The sequence below is a fragment of the Dendropsophus ebraccatus genome, chromosome 9 (genome assembly GCF_027789765.1).
Source record: "Dendropsophus ebraccatus isolate aDenEbr1 chromosome 9, aDenEbr1.pat, whole genome shotgun sequence".
Classification (NCBI taxonomy): Eukaryota; Metazoa; Chordata; class Amphibia; order Anura; family Hylidae; genus Dendropsophus; species Dendropsophus ebraccatus.
In genome coordinates this window covers 99,223,132-99,237,841 of record NC_091462.1, presented here as the reverse complement: position 1 = coordinate 99,237,841, position 14,710 = coordinate 99,223,132, and the positions used below count along the sequence as shown (strand labels likewise).

Genomic DNA, 14,710 nt, shown 5'->3' with positions numbered 1-14,710 from the left:
CAGATCTCCAATCCTTCTGCCTGTTTATTTTCCACATAATAATAGAAGGAAGGGTTATAAATGGCGGGTTAAAGTAATAAGATGCCTTGGCAGCCTCAGCGTGCTCCTAATAATTATCATTAAGTGAGAATGCGATAATCCTTTACACTGTGCTGCAAGAATTCCCTGTCTCCATATACTATAAGAGAGAGTATGAGGCAGGGAGCCATGTCACTCTCTATTCTCTGCGTTACACCGACTCCTCTCAGCTGCCTGTCAAGATATATTCACTGTCTTCTCTGTCTTACAGCCATTCTAATGAAGGAGTAATAGCGATGCTGAGGAAGGAGCAATACTGCCACAGTGGTCAGTAGTGGTACTGCAGGAGAAGAGTTACACTATAAATTGGAAGGCCACTCCTGCAAATGTGTATGTACAAAAAAGAATACCGCGTGCCCTAAAAATCAAGCAGCTGTGATATTGGGAATAAAGAAACAAAGAATAAAGAATAAGGGCAGAGGCCAAACACTAACGTAACCAGTTAGTATGAGAAGAGCTGTATTTGGCACTGAGGCCATGTTCACACAACGTAAGTAAAGTATTAATCACGGCCGTTGTTGTCGATTTGCAACATGGCCGTGATTAATACTTTACTTACATTGTGCTGCAGCTAGAGGGAATCCCGGCCGGAGTGTATACACATAGGGGGAAATTTATTAAACATGGTGTAAAGTGAAACAGGCTCAGTTGCCCCTAGCAACCAATCAGATTCCACCTTTCATTTCTCACAGACTCTTTGGAAAATGAAAGGTGGAATCTGATTGGTTGCTAGGGGCAACTGAGCCAGTTTCACTTTACACCATGTTTGATCCGGCCAGGATCGCTAACGGCCTCACATTGAATTCATTGAATAGCGGCCGCAGAAAACCTGTCAGTGCACACAACGTAGCTCCATTGTGTGCAGCTGGAAATTCGGATGCTGCGCACACTGATGCGCCTGCATCTAAATTCAGCAGAAATGAAGATCGTTTGGACGATAACAATCGAATTCGAACGATAATCATACGTGTAAAGGCAGCGAACAATCAAGTAACGAGCGAGAAATCGTTCATTTTGATCTTTGAACATGTTCTCAAATCGTCGTTGGTCGTTCGCGAAAAATTTGCAGATCGTTCAGTGTAAACAGTTCACTGATTTAACCTATGTGCGAGATAGGCTTAAGCGATCGCAAAACGATCGCAAAACGATTTTTCCGTATGATGTATTATTCCGTCTAAACGCTGATCGTTATTTAAAAAAAAGTTACTTTGAAATCGTTAATCGTACGATCGGGCAAACTATCGCTCCGTGTAAACCCAGCATAACACCGGCCAGTGTTATATATTGTGTGAACATGGCCTGAAATATAAAGTTACCTTGTGACCCTGCAACTCCTATAGGACTAAAAGACTAAAGAATAAAAAGTGTTATTAAAAAAACCCATTTTTTTCTTTATATTTTTCACTGTTTTAAGTAAAAGAAAATCCAAATTGGCTGACCAATTACCATTGTGATTGCTCAGAAACTAGTAATTTATGATGACAACTGGTGAGTGAAAATGGGGGGAGTTTTTGGGCTTGGTGCCTGGGGCAGATGGCTGTAAATATGGTCCTGTATATGAACAGACCCTTGTGTGAAGCCAAGATACAATGACTGCTTCTATAATCAATGAGGAGTTTCATTTCTATTGAAAATATTTAAAGGGATAGTCCATCTCTATCGAAGAATATTTACAGCTCAACCACAGATGAAACACAACCTAAGGCGCTGTTCACACATAATGCTTGTAAAACATGCTTAAAATGCATGTCTGGTGACCTACTTTATCCTATACTGTTTCAAGAGTCTTGACTAGATCTTGTCTCTAAGCTGAAGACCCACCCCCTAAGTGATGCCATCACTTCTGCCCAGCCCCTACAATCTTCACCACCATCTTACTATATATCTCATATACATCTTTTTGGGGGCATTTAGTGAAGAATGAGGTGTGTTTACAGCATGCTGCCATGTGATAAATGATGCCTCAGCCAGAGGAGCAGACAGGGAAACAATGCAGCAGATACAATTGTCTGCAATAAAATTAAATGCTCTGCAGGGAACTAGCAGAAGGCTGTGGGAGGGGAGTAGGCAGGGTAGGAGGGCTGTAATGGATAGCTGAGGGAAAGCAATGCATTCTGGGAATTGTAGTAATGCACAACTTTCAGGAAGTGGTGAAAGGACATGGTAGGGGAGGGATTACATACCCAAAAGCAAGTGATTTTTGGCAATGTCAGAAATGGGCCGGACAGGTGAGCAATGCTGTATGCTTCTTTAGCATTTTTATTAAACCTGGTATCAGAGTACTCCTTTAAGTGCATACCTCTCTGGTCCCCCCGTGGACCTTTCAGCACATCCTGTGCCTGTTGATCCCAGACTGGATTAGTGTAAAATGCTTCATGTAACACAGCAAATAAATTAAGAAAATATGTTTTATTTAGCCTAACACAACGTAACATAAAAACACTACACAAGAATTTATATAATTTAAGTCAATTAATTTAGAATTTGTAAAAAAAAACAAAAAAAAACAAAACAAACAAAAGCAGCAGAGAATATGAGAAGATCAGTTCTGACAGCTTCAGAGCATTTCAGGTATTTGGGTGATAGGGGAACGAACACAGAACTTGTACACGGGTGCAGAAAATGGGATAACTCGCATTCACCAGTATGACTAGGATCAAAGATATAGGTCTGATCCCTCCATATACACAAATGTTCTGAAGAGAGGACTCCTATACACATTAGACAGTCAGTCAGTAACACAGCCAACTTTTTTCTAATATATATGGAGTCATTATGTCAACACTTTATTTTGGCCTTCATCTGTGTGTGGTGTCCCACCACAGGGTGCTGTCTATTGCACCTTGGTAAGTCACTCCCTCAAGTTCTCACAAGTGGGAGATGTAGTATTGTGTTTTCCCCATTAGATTTCACTACTGTCTTTAGTTTACTTATTGCACAGCTGAAGGAGCAGAAGGGTTAATTGTTTTGTAACACATGTAATGTGCTGACCAGTCACAGGTGCTAGTTCTCCTCTGTCCTATCTGTCTAGTATTATTCAGTGTGAGAGGAAGCAAACACAAACTAGTCTCTGAAGAAGTTAAGCCAGGGCCTGGCTTTGGCCAGGACCCCTGGCAGGGACCAAAGATAGCAGTTACAGACTTTCTTCTTTATGCAAGTAACCAAGACAACTATGCAGTGCTAAGCTCTACTAAGAGGGGAGAAGCCACATAGGGAAAACCTTGCTCACGCCAGGAACCTCTCTAAAATGTGCAGGGCAGTTACCTGTAGCAAGAGGAAGTGACTCCAGTGGGACATAGCTATCGTGCAAGGTCTACGTATTCTACTGCGCAGCGCAGGATGACTGGGAAACCTCAGAAATCTGCTACACACAGATAACCGATGACTGGGGCTCATATTACTCACTTAGGACAGGTATCCCGCAACTAGGGGGCATAAGGCGGTTCAGAGCCAGTATAGGCATCCATGAGTACGAGTATTTTCTTATGTTCTCTATTTCTACACCTGTTTCAGCAGATTACACTTACTACATTGGACAGGGCTAGTAATGAGCGAGTACTTAAATACTCTGGTGCTCGTTACTCGAGACGAGTATTTCCCGATACTCGAGTGCTCGTTTCGAGTAACGAACCCCATTGAAGTCAATGGGAGACTCGAGCTTTTTTGCAGGAGACTCAAGTTCGGTAGAGAGAAGGTCGTGTGAAAACCTGTCAACCTCAGAAATTAATGGAAACACAACGGAAATGGACAGGAAACAGCAGGGGCAGCATGTATGCTTGCCTCTGAGGCTGCCTAATGGCACCATTATGCCTAATTCTGTGCAACAGCCTGGTTTAAACAGAGGGACAGCAATGCATTCTGGAACCTGTACTACTGAGTACATCTGCTCAACCAGGAAATACAGAAACACAAAACAGAACAAAAAACCACAAAACAAATGGATTTTTGGTCGTTTCAAAACTGGGTTAGATAGGTAATAAATAATGCTATATGCTTCTGCAGAAGTTTCATTTTTTCTTGCCTCCATCCGGAGTTCCCCTTTAAGAAAAAAAAAAGGAAAAATATTAAATTAAGAAAAAAGTACAATAAATCTATACATCTATATCTATACAACCAATGAAAAGTGAGATAAGTGCAGAACTTTAAACTTTTACAATGTGAACTATGAACTGAAAACAGTCACCCAACAATAGTGACATCCCATTCCCTAGTTGACTAATGTGACAATTCTAAGTGCTAACTGGTTTAAGCGCTAACCAACAAGCATGAGCACAGCTAGATAGATTTCTCTCTCATACTGTGCAAACTTACAATATGAATATATCCCAACAAATTAAACTGAAGGGTAACCATCATTTCCAAATTTCTCACATGTCACCAAACTTGTTAGGGTCCAAGTGCTGACCCTAACCCTACATGCTTAAAGGAAGGGGCAGAGGGCCCTCAGCAGAGTGCGGCATCTGTTCCTTCCTGATGATCACTTCCCGGATAGATAGACAAACAGAAACAAAAAGGTGACGACCTGACCCAATGGCGGATTATAATGTAGGCGGTTTGGGCGGCCGCCCGGGGCCCGAGGCTCCGGGGGGGCCCATGCCCTGCCGCCCACATTATAATGCCGCCCGATAGGCCCCCTCGCCACTGCACTCTTGTGACCGCAAGCATTGTTTCGCTTGCGGTCACAAGAGTCTCCGTCTGCAGTCTCCGGCTGATGCGCGGCTGCCGGGGGTGTCCCGTCCTCTCCCCGGCAGCGCGCGCATCTCACAGCTCCTAGTGCCGCCTGGGGCCCTGACTTCCGGTACTGGGAGCGCACGTCCTGGAAGTCAGGGCCCAGGCGGCACTAGGAGCTGTGTGATGCGCGTGCTGCCGGGGAGAGGACGGGACACCCCCGGCAGCCGCACATCAGCCGGAGACTGCAGACGGAGAGAGGATCAACGGGGGAACGCAGGGTAGGTGAGTTGTATTTTGTTATTTGTGTGTTATTTACTGACTGGGGGGGCTTCTATAAAGGGGAGAAGAGGGGGACCAGCTATAAGGGGGGGGGGGGGAGAGGGGGACCAGCTATAAGGGGGGGGGGGGAAGAGGGGGACCAGCTATAAGGGGGGGGGGGAAGAGGGGGACCAGCTATAAGGGGGGGGGGGGGAAGAGGGGGACCAGCTATAAGGGGGGAAAGGAGGACCAGCTATAAGGGGGGAGAGGGAAGAGGGGGACCATCTATAAGGGGGGAAAGAGGGGGACCATCTATAAGGGGGGGGGAAGAGGGGGACCATCTATAAGGGGGAAAGAGGGGGACCATCTATAAGGGGGGGGGAAGAGGGGGACCATCTATAAGGGGGGAAAGAGGGGGACCATCTATAAAGGGGAAAAGAGGGGGACCATTATAGAGGGTGAAAGAGGGGGACCATCTATAAGGGGGGAAGAGGGGGACCATCTATAAAGGGGGGAAAGAGGGGGACCATGTATACGGGGGGAAAGAGGGGGACAATCTATAGAGGGGGAAAGAGGGGGACCATCTATAAGGGAGGGGGAGGGGGACCAGCTATAAGGGGGGAAAGAGGGGGACCATCTATAAGGGGGGAAAGAGGGGGACCATCTATAAGGGGGGAAAGAGGGGGACCATCTATAAGGGGGAAAGAGGGGGACCAGCTATAAGGGGGGAAAGGAGGACCAGCTATAAGGGGGGAGAGGGAAGAGGGGGACCATCTATAAGGGGGGAAAGAGGGGGACCATCTATAAGGGGGAAAGAGGGGGACCATCTATAAGGGAAGGGGACCAGCTATAAGGGGGGAAAGAGGGGGACCATCTATAAGGGACCATCTATAAGGGGGGAAAGAGGGGGACCATCTATAAGGGGGAAAGAGGGGGACCAGCTATAAGGGGGGAAAGGAGGACCAGCTATAAGGGGGGAAAGAGGGGGACCATCTATAAGGGGGAAAGAGGGGGACCATCTATAAGGGGGAAAGAGGGGACCATCTATAAGGGGGAAAGAGGGGGACCATCTATAGGGGGGGAAAGAGGGAAACCATCTATAAGGGGGAAAGAGGGGGACCATCTATAAGGGGGAAAGAGGGGGACCATCTATAAGGGGGGAAGAGGGGGACCCTCTATAAGGGGGGAAGAGGGGGACCATCTATAGGGGGGGAAAGAGGGAGACCATCTATAAAGGGGGACTATCTCCTATAGGATTAGCACCCTCCTCTCCTGACATCCTCTGTGCTGCTGGGACCTCCCCTATAGATCAGCACCCTCCTCTCCTGACATCCTCTGTGCTGCTGGGACCTCTCCTATAAGATCAGCACCCTCTTCTCCTGACATCCTCTCTGCTGCTTGGACCTCTCCTATAAGATCAGCACCCTCCTCTCCTGACATCCTCTGTGCTGCTGTGACCTTGGGGGGGGGCAACATCAGGGGACCAGGTGAGGTGGCGATATGTTTATTGGGGGCAGTGGAGGTGGGGTGGGCAATGCTTACTGGGGGTAGCAGCAAGGGACAAAACATTATGTTTATTGGGGCCAGCAGGGAGGGGAGGCAGGCAGGCAGTGTTTATTGGGGACAGTGGGGGGGGAAGGGGACGCAGTAGCAGATTATAATGTGGGCGAATTGACTGGGGGGGGGGGGGCCCAGGTTGGGTGGACAGCCCGGGGCCCAGGGTACATTTAATCCGCCACTGACCTGACCAACCTCTGTCCTATTTTGGCAACTGTTGGTGGTAAGGAGGCTGACATGTCAATATGAAAGTTATAGTCACGTCAATCGTTCTATGAACTGATAGTTACCCTCCCCTTTAACCCCTTAAGGTCCAAGCCAATTTTCGTTTTTGCGCTTTTGCTTTTTCCATTTTATGTTTAAAAGTCCACAGCGCTTGCATTTTTTCACCTAGAGACTTATATGAGCGCTTATTTTTTGCGAAACCAATTGTACTTTGCAATGACAGGCATAATTTTTCCATAAAATATGTTGTGAAACCGGAAAAAAATCATTTGCGCTGTCAAATTGAAAAAAAAAAACGAATTTGTTTTGATTTCGGGGAGTTTTGCATTTACGCTGTTCGCCCTATGGTAAAACTGACTTGTTATGCATGTTCCTCAAGTTGTTACGATTACTATGATATATAACATGTATAACTTATATTGTATCTGATGGCCTGTAAAAAATTCAAACCATTGTTAACAAATATATGTCACTTAAAATCGCTCCATTCCCAGGCTTATAGCGCTTTTATTCTTTGGTCTATGGGGCTGTGTGAGGTGTCAGTTTTTGCGCCATGATGCGTTCTTTCTACCGGTACCTTGATTGCGCATATACGACTTTTTGATCGCTTTTTATTACATTTTTTCTGGATTTGATGCGACCAAAAATGCGCAATTTTGCACTTTGGGATTTTTTTGCGCTTACGCCGTTTACCGTGCGAGATCAGGAATGTGATTAATTAATAGTTCGGGCGATTAGGCGCGCGGCGATACTAAATATGTTTATTTATTTATTTATTAATTTATATTTATAAAATGGGAAAAGGGGGGTGATTTGGACTTTTATTAGGGGAGGGGATTTTTATTAATAAAAACACTTTTTTACTTTTTTTTTTACTGTAACTAGAAGCCCCCCTGGGGGGCTTGTATATACATAGCACTGATCTCTCATAGAGATCAATGCTGTGTATATACACAGCAAAGATCCATGAGATCGGTCATAGATTGCTATGGCCTGCTGCAGGCCATAGCAATCTACTGCCGAGCCGGGATCAGCGTCATTCCGACGCTGAGGCCCGGCACGGGCAGAAGAACGGATCTCCCCCCCGCGATCGCATCGCGGGGGGGAGATCCGACCCACTAGACACCAGGGATGTGATGTCTGAAGCCCTTCAATGCAGCTGTCAGGTTTGACAGCTGCATTGAAGTGCTTAATTAGCCGGCGCGGCAACGGGACCCGCGCCGGCTAATAGAGGCACTGCCCGGCTGCACGTGTCAGCCGGGATCAGCGCCGTTCAGAGCGGGGTCCCGGCGGGACCCCGCTCTGAACACCCCCCGCGGCGCCATGACGTATCAGATACGTCATGGGTCGCTAAGGGGTTAAGGCAAAAACAGCATTAACAAACTATTAACTGTGGCGGTGTGTATCCTAAACGTAATTTTTGTCAACTCCATTTCCTTACTCTCCTCCTCACTTTGAGTTACATCCATGACAACAACCTCCCTGTCTGACAACCGGGTGTCATTGTCATCATCAGACACCTCTTCCAACCCCGCTTGCAAGTCCACACTCTCATCACCCACTGACTGCGTGAGCTGCATAGTTTGGGCATCAGGACAGATCGACTGCTGCGGTTGCCCGGAGTCAGAGCATGGCAGTGAGAACACAGAGAACAATTAAAAGTGAGTGAGGAAGCAAGTGAGCCTCCCAAAAATTAGGCCAGACACAGCATGGCATTGAGCACACAGAGAACCATTAAAAGTGAGTGAGGAAGCAATTGAGCCTCCCAAAAATTAGGCCAGACACAGCATGGCATTGAGCACACAGAGAACCATTAAAAGTGAGTGAGGAAACAAGTGAGCCTTCAAAAAAATTATACCAGACATAGCATGGCATTGAGCACACAGAGAACCATTAAAAGTAAGTGAGGAAGCAAGTGAGCCTCCCAAAAATTAGGCCAGACACTGCATGGCATTGAGCACACATAGAACCATTAAAAGTGAGTGAGGAAGCAAATGAGCCCACCCAAATATTGGAGTGAGTCCAGGGGCTGGGATATTTAGTGAACATGAACCCGGGTGCTGACAGCTAACTGGCTAGGCCAGCTGTCAGTCACCAATCAAGGGTACACCTGATGCCTCTCGACCGGGGGTGGTGTGTTTTATAAAATAAAACAGCTGGCTGGTTGGCGGGGGCGCGATCAGTGGGCCCCCGGCAACCAGTCCCGCTCCTCCGCAGACATAGTGTGACGTCAGAGCATGGCAGTGAGGACACAGAGAACCATTAGAAGTGAGTGAGGAAACAATTGAGCCTCCCAATAATTAGGCCAGACCCTGCATGGCAGAAGAAGACTTTGCAGTTGGCTGAGAATTGAAGAAAGAGGAGGAACAGGAGGAGGAGAGGAGATACCAAGAATCTTCATGTTGAGCTGCCAGTAAAGCGCCAGTTCAGGCCACGTATTCAGCTTTGAAACCCAGTAGTTGTAGCTAGCAGAGTAATTGGGAAGGACGCTGGTATGGTCAGCAAGGTACTCCCTCACCATCTTCCTGAAGGCTTCCCCCCTACTCTGTCTAGACTGGGGACGGTTGACATAGTCTTGCTGGGGTGCCATGAAACTGTCAAAGGCCTTGGAGAGTGTTCCCCTGCCCCTTGACAAGCTGCCTGCTCCACCGCTCCTCTCCCCCGCTCTTTGGCCCACAGAACTACGTCCTCTGTTGCTAGTGGTGTCAGATGGGAAGTACATTTTCAGCTTCTGCACCAGGGCCTGTTAATATTGATTCACTCTCATACGGCGTTCCGCTGCAGGAATGAGAGTGGACAAGTTCTGTTTGTACCGAGGGTTCAGGAGGGTGAACACCCAGTAATCTGTGTTGTCAAAATTTTTTTAACCCGAGGGTCACGGGAAGGACAGCCTAACATAAAGTCAGCCATGTGCGCCAGGGTCCCAACACGCAAGAACTCCCTCTCCTGACTAGCCTCAATTTCTTCCTCCACCAATTCATCCTCTTTAGGCCATACACGCTCCACAACTAAGGATTGAGCATGGGTACCCTCTTCAGTGGCGGCACCAGTCCGCTCCTCTTCCTTCTCATCCTCTACTCCTTGGTGAGAAACTGACGTCAGGGTGGTCTGGCTATCTAGCGGCGGCTGTTCTGGGGACAGAGTACCGAGGGACAGCCACCGCCATGAGGTTCCTAAAGGCCTCTGTCTCTACCAGCCGATAGGGCAGCATCTCCAAGCTCAGCAGTTTGCCTATGTGCACATTTAGGGCTTGTGCATGCGGGTGAGTGGCAGTGTATTTGCGCTTCTGTTCAAAGGTCTGCTGTAGGGACAGTTGAACGCTGCGCTTGGACACCTTGCTGGAGGGTGTGGAGCAGAGTGGAGGTGAAGGGGTGCGTGTAGGGTGGGAGGCGCTCGTGCCTGGGGCCTGGGCGGGGGGACTGACAGAGCCAGGGGAAGGAGCAGGTGTGCGACTTGCACTCACTGAACGGCATTGGTTCCACTGAGTGGGGTGTTTAGCACTCATATGCCTGTGCATGCTGGTAGTGGTTAGGCTGGTAGTGGTGGCTCCCCTGCTGATTCTGGCGTGGCACACGTTGCACACTACAGTTCATCCGTCATCCGCAGTTTCTTTAAAAAATCTCCAGACTTGGGAACATCTAGCCCTGGCCACGGGAGTTTGACTACTGGCTCTGCCCCTGCTTCTCCCTCTGCCAACCCCTCTCTTCCTCTTCCAACCGGTCCTGCAGGTGAACTTGCCTCCCCCTCAGAAGCATGGTCTTCACTAGGCTTATCCACCCAGCTCGGGTCAGTCACCTCGTCCTCATCCACCAGCTCCTCACTCTCCTCCTCACTTTGAGTTACATCCATGACAACAACCTCACTGTCTGACAACCGGGTCTCATCGTCATCATTAGACACCTCTTCCAACCCCGCTTGCAAGTCCCCACTCTCATCACCCACTGACCGCGTGAGCTGCAGAGTTTGGGCATCAGGACAGATCGACTGCTCCGGTTGCTCTGACTCAGGAAAGGGTCCAGAAAAGAGTTCCTGGGAGCATGGTGGTGGTGGTGGTGGTGGATCTGAATCCCTTCTTTCCCTGGAGGGGCCAGGCTGTGGGGAAGGAGGCTGAGCTAATGGAGCAAGGGTCCCACTCCCTTGGGTAGCGTGGGTGGACTGCGTTGAAGACTGGGTGGTGGATAAGTTACTGGACACATTATCCGCTATCCACGTGATCACCTGTTCACACTGCGGCGGTTTCAATAACAGTCTACCTTGAGACCCCGTAAGTTGGGCAGAGAAGCTAGGGAGTGGACGTCTGCGGTGTGCCACTGCTACCTCCTCAACAGGTGCTGCTGTGTCACCCTGCCCTGAAACACGCCCTCCAGAAACCACATCACTTGGAACCCCACACCCACGCCCTCGACCCTTACCCCTGGGGTTCACCATTTTATGGACACTGCACAGTATGGAACTGAGATAAGCCTTGCGTATGAAATACAGAAATCTGAAAAAATACTTGTAGTACCCACTGGTTTGGTGGGGCTGTACGGTACAATCAGGTATTGGCCGGAACGATACACACTCTCTGTCACCCCTTTACAATGAGCAGTGAAGTTCTATGCAGGATGTACTACAAATCCCAGCAATACAGTGTAGTACCCACTAGTTTAGGGGGGGCTGTACGGTACAATCTGGTATTGGCCGGAACAATACACACTCTGTCACCCCTTTATAATGAGCAGTGAAGTTCTATGCAGGATGTACTACAAATCTCAGCAATACAGTGTAGTACCCACTAGTTTAGGGGGGCTGTACGGTACAATCTGGTACTGGCTGGATCTAAATACACACTGTGATACCCCCTTACAATGAGCAGTGAAGTTCTATGCAGGATGTACTACAAATCCCAACAATACAGTGTAGTACCCACTAGTTTAGGGGGGGGGCTGTACGGTACAATCTGGTATTGGCCGGAACTATACACACACTCTCTGACACCCCCTTACAATGAGCAGTGAAGTTCTATGCAGGATGTACTACAAATCCCAGCAATACAGTGTAGTACAGCAGGACCACCAGCCCCAAAATCAAAAAAGAGTACACTGAGCACTTCTTAGGGGTGTGTGTGCAACACCTAATGTCCCCTTTCTGCCAGCAGCCGGTCACCACAGTGTACTGGTGAAATCATGGTAGCAGCACTGCAAGTCCCAGCCAGCAGTCTGTAGTAATACTATTAAAAAAAGCTTTTAAGCCCTGAAAAGGGCTATTTGTTTATATTGCTAGTATATACCCTGCCTACTGGAACGCTAAATCCTACACTGACACTCTCCCTGACCAGCAGCAGCTCTGTCCCTGATCTCTTCCAGCACACGTCTGAAGCGAGCACTGCCGGCGCTGAGTTTTATATGACAGGGTCATCTGATCTGACCAACCAATCGCTGCTATCGACATGTATGGGTCCCACGTGATCGCAGGATGTACCAAAGAGTCTCCTGCATGTTTATTGGCTGAGAAATAGCGCCCAAACTTACAGGAAACGGATGATGAGATTTTCTCGAGTATCGTGAGATGCTCGTCTGAGTAACGAGTACCATCGAGTACCCTAATACTCGATCGAGTACCAAGCTCGGACGAGCATGCTCGCTCATCACTAGACAGGGCTCCTATGGCAACTCCTTTTCTCTGTCTCTACAACACACCCATTGGTCTTACCTCAACTGTCAGCACCTAAGTTCTATGTAAAGATTTTCACTGTTTTCATCATGTGTACTGTTTACCCTGAGTTACTCTTCAGTAAAGTATTATATTTTATATGGTGTCAGCACCTACACCTACACATCACTGTATACTTGGGTTATCCTCTCTTTTCTGTGAGTGGCGGTACCAACAACCCGGGGTGGGTCAACTACCACTCTAGTCTACCGTGACAAGTGTCCTAGTGACCCTAAACTCCCCCAGAGGTTACCGACCATAGGGGAAGCTCATCACATATGTACAACAAAAATAATCAAGCTGCATTCAGGTCTTTTACTGTTTTGTCTACACAGCTCCTATAAAGATTTATTTACCTCCACGGTTAGTCTACAAACAGACCAGATGTTGATAGATCCTGCAGTCATATACTATCTTACCAAGGAGTAAAGGATAAATAAAATAATGACAGAAGAATCAGACTACATCAGTTTTGTTTGTAGTCTGTAACCGTGGAAACCCATAAGATTTGTAAACACAAAATGACAGAGAAATTTTCAGCCATCGAGTTATTATTTTTCTTTTGCAGTGGACAGAACCAATTGTCAGGACAATCTGGATATTAGGAGTTAGGATCTTATCAATTAGTTCTTTTTTTTATTATTTTTCTTACTGGAACGGTGAAAAGTCTGGTCATATAATTCTAAAAATAAAAATTTTATTTTGTATATGGACTGGAATGGAATACAGCCTTTTTTTTGAGGTTTAAAGAAGAACCCACAGACTGGAGGTAGTATCTCATGACTGCCCCCTGCATTATGTCAAAGCAGCTATTAGTCACAGGTATACAAACAGGCCATATTGCCTTTACATTGATCCAATACAACCAGACTACTTTGATGACAGGTAACAGACACTCCCATGATGCTCTGCAGGTGATCATATATAACCCATCACAGAGGATGAGTAGAGATGGACCAGTATCTTCTCTGCCATATACAATGCAGAATGTCACATTTCACATGCCACGGCTTGAGGGGTTCTTCCCATATACATAGTGCATATTCTGGAGGCGTTTCCCAGACCCCTACATCCATCCTGTGCAATATTAACCCTTCCCTGGTTCAAATTGCAAGCAAAATCCAATCTCTTATTGCACATGGTTTTCTTCTCACTGTTTCAGTATGACCTTTGGTTGGGCATTGAGTGGAAGAATTTCCTGGAAATCTTTAGCCATTTGTCGCAGTGCGTCCATATGCAGGTTTACATTCTCCTCCATCCACTCCTCCACTGTGTCTGGAAAATAGATGGAGTCGAGCTGAGATCGCAGGGCCTGTATCTGAGATTCCAATTCTTCATTGGTTCTGGAGGAAAATGGGAGAAGTTCAAGGAGGACATTGTATTGTCTTGTTTTTATCTGGATTATGCTGATCTGTCTAGCCGTCAAGGCTTCTGCTGTACTCTGCGAGCTCTAAATCATGCTCAGGTGTTGGTGCCAAGCCACATTGATTGGTGAACAGGCATCAGAGCTCTATATAAACCATGCAGGACAAAGAGGGGTGGAGGAGAGAGGAGGCATGCATGCTGACACTTGAGCTCTGAGCATGATCTAGAGCTGACAGATTCCCTTTAAACAGGTAGTATGGTCTTACCTCAACTGTCAGCACCTAAGTTCTATGTAAAGATATTCACTGTTTTCATCTCGTGTACTGTTTACCCTGAGTTACTCTTCAGTAAAGTATTATACTTTTTACTAAAATGCATGGGACTAGTCTTTAGTCTGTCAGCACCAACACCTACACACCACCGTATACTTGGGTTACCCTCCCTTTTCTATAAGTGGCAGTACCAACAACCCAGGGTGGGTCAACTACCACTTTAGACTACCGTGACAAGTGTCCTAATGACTCTAAACTCCCCCGGAGGTTACCGACCATAGGGGAAGCTCATCACATATGTGAACAGGCATCAGAGCTCTATATAAACCATGCAGGACAAAGAGGGGTGGGGGAGAGAGGAGGCATGCATGCTGAGACTCGAGCTCTGAGCATGATCCAGAGCTGACAGATTCCCTTTAAACAGGTAGTATAGATAAGAAATAAAAATCAGCTTTTCTTTCCCTCCAGAAATGGTAACACTCTTGTGTATAGACCTTGTCTGCTATTGTAGCTGTTATCATAGGGATACTGAGCCTCATAACAGCCAAGCAGATTAAAGAAAATAAAAGATGATACCTGATGTCTGTAAC

At 47.2% G+C, this 14,710-nt stretch overlaps 1 protein-coding gene across 4 annotated transcripts in view; it reads right to left on the bottom strand.

Annotated features, from left to right (window-relative positions):
- Positions 1–2,529: 2,529 nt before the first annotated feature.
- The window catches only part of LOC138801320 (hexosaminidase D-like), a 43,576-nt gene continuing 31,395 nt past the window's right edge, over positions 2,530–14,710 (bottom strand). For 2 of the 4 annotated variants that reach the window (XM_069984019.1, XM_069984020.1), the window contains exons 14-15: positions 13,652–13,826; positions 2,533–4,116 (exon numbers count right to left, since the gene is read on the bottom strand). In XM_069984019.1, coding sequence (XP_069840120.1) covers positions 4,033–4,116; positions 13,652–13,826 — 259 coding nt within the window. In that variant the 3' untranslated portion in view covers positions 2,533–4,032. Of the gene's footprint in view, positions 4,117–13,160; positions 13,827–14,710 lie in introns of those variants that run through there. The other 2 variants (XM_069984021.1, XM_069984022.1) reach the window with 2 other exon arrangements.